Source organism: Sesamum indicum, linkage group LG2, assembly GCF_000512975.1.
Source record: "Sesamum indicum cultivar Zhongzhi No. 13 linkage group LG2, S_indicum_v1.0, whole genome shotgun sequence".
Classification (NCBI taxonomy): Eukaryota; Viridiplantae; Streptophyta; class Magnoliopsida; order Lamiales; family Pedaliaceae; genus Sesamum; species Sesamum indicum.
In genome coordinates, this window is record NC_026146.1 from 8730187 (window position 1) to 8738769 (window position 8583).

Genomic DNA, 8583 nt, shown 5'->3' on the forward strand with positions numbered 1-8583 from the left:
GAAATAAAGATTGCATGAGATCCAAATCTGGTATTCCAAACCCATGCGATATAGCTACAGCTGCTACCAACACGTACAACGCTGATATTCGCATATGCACAACCGAATTCGCCACTCAAACTGATCCATTTCACTCTCGCTTTTCCCTAAACCCTAGCGTCGCCGGATCCGAGTTCAAATCCGCCGCTGGTACGTTTATCTTACGTTCTTCACACGAGTATACTGGCATGTATCCGTGCATTAATTGATCTGGAGTTCCATTTTCTTTTTTTGTTTGGTTCGTTTTTGGACATCTTATGTTTTCGACGTTCTCATTCTCGTATTCTGATTTTCGCAGTGTTTTATTATGAATTTTCAGAATGACGAACTTTCGGATGGTGTTTTTCTTTCATTTTCTGTTTCTGTGCTGAAGAGATTAAAAAAGTTGATTTGAAATGATCTATGCATGAACCGGTGGTTTGATTGATGATTTTTGGTTTTGTCTTGAGCGCTCGAGGAATCCAGAATCTGAGGATTTCATGGATTGTTTTGTTTTTTTTGGTCGTTTGTGTGTATGTATGTACTGGTGGCGCTGTCTATGCAGTTTCAGTAAATCTAGCAGTATAATTAGAATGTTTTTGGCATATAATATGGTGAATATATTAGAAGTTTAGTTGGGTTCTTACAGGTTCATATTCGTCTGTTAAGTGAAGTGGTTAACTAACTAATGATTGGAATTGTGTGTATTGGATGCCTGTTAACTTTAGTAGAAAAGATGGTAAGAATACTGAAAGTCATTCATGGTTTTGCAGGCAATTGAGCTGACATATATTGCTTCATTTGTCCTGTCGGTATAGCACATCTATGGAACTTAATTGCGAAAAACTAATTTTTGAAATATATACAGAATTAATTTATTTACTTTATACAAAAAGTGCACTTTTTTAGTTATTCTCCTCCATGTCAATTGGACTGGTTATTGTGTCTTGTAGCTTTAAGTCTTGGTTGTATATTGATTATGGTGCCTATTTATTCTTCTTCTTTGCAATAAATTGAAGGCTTTGGTTTCAACATGTAGTAATATGTCAATTCTTTTATCCTGCTAGTAATTAACTCAAAAGAGCATCGCACTGTGCTCATTGCTTAACTAATTTCCTGTAGACTACATGTGCAAAGTGTATAGTTTGGAAGGAATAAAAAGACTAGAATTTCTAGGGTAAAATCCATTCTTATCTTTAGTGGTTAATCAGCTTGAAGATCCAACAAGACATAGTCTTGTCAACCATCATTTTTTATGAGTATTTAGCTTTCTATTTGTTCATTGCATATTGGATATAGAACCTTATCCTTTATCTCTCTGCACGTGCATAAATCACGTCAATAGTTTCAGATGGAAATATAAGATTGCATTTACAAGGTGCTATTGAGGCTTCCTTTGTTTGTTATGGAGTTGCAAATTTCTTCAATAATATATTAATGTCAGTTCCTGTATGTCTGCATTTTTAAGATGTTATTAATCTGACTTTATGGTGGACGACTAAGTAGCATAAATATAACCTGGAAAAGCGATCAACTCCTGTGCATCTATATTTTTAGGAATTCAATCATGCTCCACAGTCAATGACCAAGTTATATTTGCTAGTGTATAAATAATATATAAACATTGTTTGTATGTCAAACAGTCCTCAATGAAGAACCTACTTTCTTCTTCAGTTACTGACTTACTCTATGGACTATTGTTTTGCAGAATTAATTCTTTATATGCCATCAGTTGTAATTATAGCTTAGGTTCAACAGGTTCGAGGACATTTTTAGCTTTCCTTCAATAGAACAATGGTGTTGCCCATGATAAGGAAATTATGCACCGGTTTTGTTTTCTTGGTTCTCATATTGCAAGGTTGCAATGGTTTCTATCTACCTGGAAGCTATATGCACACATACTCCACCGGGGATGAAATATATGCCAAAGTAAATTCTTTAACCTCCATCGAAACTGAGCTTCCGTTCAGTTATTACAGCCTTCCTTATTGCAAGCCTAAAGGGGGCATCAAGAAAAGTGCTGAAAATCTTGGAGAACTGCTAATGGGAGATCAAATTGACAATTCTCCATACCGCTTTCGTATGAATGTTAATGAGTCTGTGTACCTGTGCACAACTGCTCCATTGAGCGACCAAGAAGTAAAGCTTTTCAAACAGAGAACCCGTGATATGTATCAAGTGAACATGATTCTTGACAATTTGCCTGCTATGAGATTTACCAACCAAAATGGGGTGAAAATTCAGTGGACGGGATACCCTGTCGGATACACTCCTCCAAACAGTAATGATGATTATGTTATCAATCATCTCAGGTTCAGGGTATTGATCCACGAGTATGAAGGAGCTGGTGTGGAAATTATTGGTACTGGAGAAGAAGGTATGGGTGTCATTTCAGAAGCTGATAATAAGAAGGCTTCAGGATATGAGATTGTTGGTTTTGAGGTTGTTCCATGTAGTGTAAAATATGACCCTGACGAGATGACAAAACTCCACATCTATGATAATATTACATCAGTAAACTGTCCCCAGGAGCTTGACAAGTCTCAGGTTATAAAAGAGCAAGAAAGAGTATCATTCACTTATGACGTTGAGTTTGTAAAAAGCAACATCAGGTGGCCATCTCGTTGGGATGCTTATCTGAAGATGGAAGGTGCTCGGGTTCACTGGTTCTCAATTCTGAACTCGTTGATGGTGATTTTGTTCTTGGCTGGCATTGTTTTTGTCATATTTCTAAGAACAGTGAGAAGGGATCTGACGAGGTATGAAGAATTGGATAAAGAAGCTCAGGCCCAGATGAATGAGGAGCTCGCCGGATGGAAACTTGTGGTTGGTGATGTCTTCAGAGAACCATTCCATGCAAAATTACTTTGTGTGATGATTGGAGATGGAGTTCAGATTACGGGAATGGCAGTTGTCACTATTGTTTTTGCGGCTCTGGGTTTCATGTCACCAGCCTCTCGAGGTATGCTGTTGACAGGGATGATATTGCTCTATCTCTTCTTGGGGATTGCTGCTGGTTATGTTGGTACACGAATGTGGAGGAGTATCAAAGGTTCATCTCAAGGGTGGGGATCGGTTTCTTGGTCAATAGCATGCTTCTTCCCAGGAATTGTTTTTGTTATTTTGACTCTGTTGAATTTCCTTCTCTGGGGAAGTAGGAGTACAGGGGCCATTCCAATTTCCTTATACTTCATATTGTTTTCGCTCTGGTTCTGTATTTCAGTGCCTCTCACTCTCTTGGGAGGACTCTTAGGCACAAAAGCTCAGCCAATTCAATACCCTGTTAGGACTAACCAGATCCCCAGAGAGATCCCCGCACGCAAATATCCCTCATGGCTTCTCGTCCTTGGTGCTGGAACTCTTCCATTTGGAACCCTCTTTATTGAACTTTTCTTCATCCTGTCTAGTATCTGGCTTGGAAGGTTCTATTATGTCTTTGGCTTCTTGCTCATTGTTTTCATGTTGTTGGTGGTTGTTTGTGTTGAAGTTTCTGTTGTCCTGACTTACATGCATCTCTGTTTTGAGGATTGGATGTGGTGGTGGAAAGCCTTCTTTGCCTCAGGTTCAGTCGCTGTATATGTATTCTTGTATTCCATCAATTACCTGATCTTCGATCTCCAGAGTTTGAGCGGGGCGGTGTCTGCTACACTTTATCTTGGCTACTCGCTGATTATGGCAATTGCCGTCATGCTTTCTACTGGAACAATTGGATTACTTGCTTCGTTCTACTTTGTTCATTACCTCTTTTCATCAGTGAAAATTGACTGAAGGAGCACCACCGACTACTCTGAGAATATTTGGCGTAGAAATTTTTCATGCAGCATATCAAGAGCATCTCCAGCTTTGCTATAAGCACATTTGCAGGGATTTCTTGACACTAGATACCTCTACACCAACTACATTTCTTTTAGCCGTTTCAATATAATTGTCTTCTGCCATTTTTTCCCCGCAATTTCATTTCGTAGTCTTACACAAATTAAAGCCGATCTCTTCTTCCATGATTAATTCTGCTTCACAAATCCTACTTCCAACTGTGTGTTGAAGAAAAGTGTAGGAAAAATATAGTTATTGCTTCAGATCAAATAATTAACCACTATAGTTGTTGATGCTCTTTCTGAGTTATGATGCCTGCATGAGGGTTTTCTCATATTTGCTAGAAAGAGTAATTTTTGCAGCTAAATGAAGTTGTAAATCATATTTTTTACATTTCACTGCTGGAGCTGGTTCTCTTTCCTTTTTATCTTCTGTGGTAGTGTATGTAATTAATTGTTTTCAGCAGAGTAAAACTAATTCATTGACCGTAATACCTGTTGGAATTAATACATGTGTTAAAAGTTTTTCTTAGACAACTATTAATTCCAAAATAATTTGTAACTTTTCAAATAATAATTTTTTCTAATTGTTCTGTTTTATTAAAAGTTGGTTACTTTCGATGCCTGCTAACGTTTTCTACAGCTGAAGTGTGTGGTTTTCCATGTTTATTTTGATTCCTGTTACTGTGTGCTCTCAGTTGAAATTGGGTATTAAAGAATTGTTGTCTAATTTATTGTGAGAATCGAAAGCAAAATTTTCTTGTATTATTTAGCAAGTGAGTTTTAATTATTTTTTAGATTAGTGGAATTTTAACCGAGAGTGTTAAGGATGAATATCATACGAAGACAAAGTAGATTCGTTGATCTGAAAGTGATGGCTATGGCCCATAGTTATGGAACAAAAATAAGTTATACGTTTGTTGAGAAAGATAAAATAAATATGTATTTTATGGTTTAAATAAATATAAAAAATGAATTAGTTTAATTCTTCTCATCTCGTTTCTATCTCTACATATAGGCGTGTTAAATAATATCATCGGTTTGTCTAATTGATCTGCCCAACACAAACCACACAGTAATTAGAGGGTTAAGGGTAGGTTGATTGGTTTTGAGCTAGTAAAAAAATATCGTAATTTAATAATTAAGTTTGATTTTATATTTATGTGGATTGCATGGACCGCGCTCTACCACGGTAATATACAACTACTACTAATAATATACTAGAATTCTTTATAAATTTATACAAATATTGTAACAATACATAAATTAATATTTGAGACTAATTCTTGGTTATTGATAATTTGATATATATTTATACAATTAATAATATCAGAAGCTTAAAACAAATGATATCATCATTTTATTGTAATATGATTTCATAATAATCTTAATATCTTATTTTATGTTCAATAATAAATTTTTAATATTTATATATTATCATGATAAGTTTCTCATATAATTTGATAAAAATAAAATTGATAAATTTTTCATATTTATTTTTTTATATAGAGAAAATGGTGATATTATTGTGGAAAAATCAAAGAATCAATGTATACGAATAACACAAAGACAAAACCCAATACCCAGAAAGAAACAAACAACTAAACATTGTTAATCCTTGGAATTCAATGGAAAGCTTGCCTAGTGGCCTCCTAATCCTTAGCACCCAGATAACGATTCTACAAGCACGCCACGTAACCAAGAATGCGAGCCATGAGATCATTAGCAGGCAGGTTCGTGTTCTCGAAAATCAACTTATCAAGGGTATTTATGGTAGAGACCCAACTCATTCAATTTATATTTTTTTAATCAGTCTAGGTCTGGACTTGGGTCTAAAAATATTAATTGAATTTTGGTATGGGCCTTTGAATTAAATTATAAATCTAGGTAGGATGTTATGAGAATAACAATTACTAATCTCCTAACTTACGAGACAAAAATTATAATTTTTCAATAATTATTATATCTGGAAAAATATAAGTTATCTAAAATGTGATATATTCTTTTTTTCACATGCTATTAATATTTTTTATTAACTATATTTTAAAATTAAATTTATTTTATTGATTTGTCAGTAAATGAATTATTTTATTAATTAAATTAAAAAAAATTATATTATGCTCTTATGGTTCATCGCTGATTAGTGGGGCCGGTCCAGGAATGGTTGTTTGCGGCAAGAGGAGTATGGCTGTGTGGGTGCAGCTGCAGGGATCATCGGGGCCCACAAAGTCATAAAACGGTTGTTTGCGGTTGCGGCGAGAGGCGAGCATGGGTGTATGCAGCAGGGAATCCTATTCTTTAAGATCCGGGGCCCACTCCCCATAAAGTGGGCCCACGCCACCTGTGGTCCTGACGGCGACGTTTTACTGATAATTCCCGAAACATTCTCCCAGATCCGTCCACGTACCACAACTTTCTTTCATTTCAGGATTACTTGTTAGAATCCAATACTGTAGTAACATCGGACCATTTACTATTATTGACCAAACTACCCCCACTAATTTTTTTTTTTGAGATGATTACAGTCCCGTCCCTTGAGATTTTATGTAATTTCACATAAACTTCTTAGGATTTGAGAAATCACATCTAACACATTTAAATTTTACTTCTATTTAACAAAAAAGTTCTTTCATTAATCAAAATTAACTGAATTTACTGATATTAATACAAAAATTGAATAAAAATTTATGTTTGTCCTCGATTGACTTATTACTTATTGCACGTCAAATATTTTTTTTCGATCTAAACTACCTTTATAACGGTGAAAATATACCCCCTCACATTCATTAACTCATGAAAAAGTATGAAAGTAATTTAATCATAAAAAAAATTATTTTGAACTGCAATAAGTCAGTATTAAGTCAATACGGGTAAATATAATTTTTTTTTATTAATGTCATCAAATTCGATGAATTTTGAATAACGGAGATATTTATTTGTTAAAAGAAAGCAAATCTCAGGAGCGCTATATATAATTTTCCAAACTACAAGAGGTTTGCGTGTAATTATACCAAAATCCAAGAGAGTGCAGCATAATTATCCTTTTTTTTATTTTAAATTCTACACGCGGAGTTAGTCCCACGTAATTTGAATTACTCTATCTCGAGTTAATAAATAAATTAAATTAAATATTAAAATAATTGAGGCATCAATTTATTCTCTTTTCATTTATATATAGTATAAATGATGACTTCTTATCTTATTTCCATATCAATCTTATTTTATAAAACATTTATTTTTAAATATACTTTTATTTTTCAAATTAGTATATGTATTATAAATACATATCATTATTATGAAAAAAATACATATATCATATTAATTTGGATTATTATATATTATCTCTTACCTAACATTTTTTATACATTATATCAACTATCATCGTTGTATTTTTACTTGCATCCAAACATATTTCAAAAAATATTTTAGGGTTCGTTTGGTTCAAGTGAGAAGAAAAAAAAAGTAGAAGGGGAAGGAGAAGTGAAAAGGAGAGGGTGAAGGAAAGAATAGTATTTTTTTTTTCAAGTTGTTTGGTATGATTGGAAGGAGAGTAAATCTCAAATATTTTTTTCTTATTTGGTACGAGGAAAACAAATTGAGAAGAAAAGACTAATTTTTATAATTTTACTGAATAACCCTTCTCTTCATTTTGTATCAGAAAATAAATAAATTAATATTATACTAATTTAATTTTAGTATATCAAAAATTTAAAAACCTTATTAATATAAATATTTTATCAAATAAGAATAAGAATATTTTTTATTAATAAAGATATTCATCAAAATGAGTATTGTTCATTTATTTAAAACTGTTTAGTTCAAATAAAAAAATTACTAATAATATTTTTATAACTAATTCGAGTTCAAACATCAGTACCTTTGTTGATAGCAAAAACAAATTTATAAAAAAATATATATATATATATGGATAATAGCGTAAATAAAAATAAAAACTGTACCTTTTTGTCCTTTTAGCCTTATACTTCCACTTTTACGCTCAAATTTGAATGAAAACAAAATTGGACTCCAAAAGGGTTTATATAAATTGATTTTTACTGCACTTCTATCTCTTTTTCGCTAACCAAACACCAATTATCTCTTCTTCGTTCATATTTATTTTTATTTATCTTATGCTCCCACTTTTCACACTAACCAAACACACGCTAACATAACATCTAGAATCACCTCATTTTATGTTTTTGTTTCAATTGAATTGAGATAGAATAAGATGAGATGTCAACCAAAGTGTCCTCTTTTTTCTTAGAAAAGGTTTATCATTATTGTTTTTTAGTGAAAACAAGTAAAAGTTGATGTCATTATCCTAACAACTAGACAAAAACACATCCATAACAAAAATTATTTCAGTTAATTAATAAATCAATGTATCAGACCTCAATTTCGTTTAGGTCTTACTGACGAGATTGTCGAAAATTTTGTTTTAAGTGGGCAGTTTTGTAATTGAAAGATGGATGGCGATTTCATGAGAAGTGACTTGTAATCTATATAGATAGACACTAGTAAGTGCTTTGAATTATTGACTGTACCTCTCTTCCTCACCTGTTTCAAGAATCAAGAAGAGATAGTGAATATAGACAACCAAGAAAACAGCACATAAAGTGTAAAAGCTCACAAACAATTGGAGAAAGCCCAGATCTCATACTCTCTCTCTCTCTCTCTCTCTCCAAGACTCTCCCAAGAGATTGGATTTAATTTATACTTACAGGATACCTTCTCTGTAATCTCTTCAATTAAT

At 33.1% G+C, this 8583-nt stretch overlaps 2 protein-coding genes across 2 annotated transcripts in view; both read left to right on the plus strand.

The window, feature by feature from the left end:
- On the plus strand, nucleotides 43-4004 carry LOC105155623 (transmembrane 9 superfamily member 12-like). The gene is made up of 2 exons (XM_011071521.2): nucleotides 43-189; nucleotides 1727-4004. Exon 2 carries the CDS (start codon nucleotides 1813-1815, stop codon nucleotides 3784-3786), a length of 1974 nt encoding a protein of 657 aa, XP_011069823.1. The 5' UTR covers nucleotides 43-189; nucleotides 1727-1812; the 3' UTR covers nucleotides 3787-4004.
- LOC105155624 (lactation elevated protein 1-like) overlaps nucleotides 8359-8583 on the plus strand; it is a gene marked incomplete in the record, with an annotated part of 5671 nt that continues 5446 nt past the window's right edge. The window contains 1 exon segment of the mRNA XM_011071522.2: nucleotides 8359-8583.

Coding starts and splice junctions, on each gene's coding strand:
- LOC105155623 (XM_011071521.2), top strand. CDS start 1,813: ATGGTGTTGCCCATGATAAGGAAATTATGCACCGGTTTTGTTTTCTTG.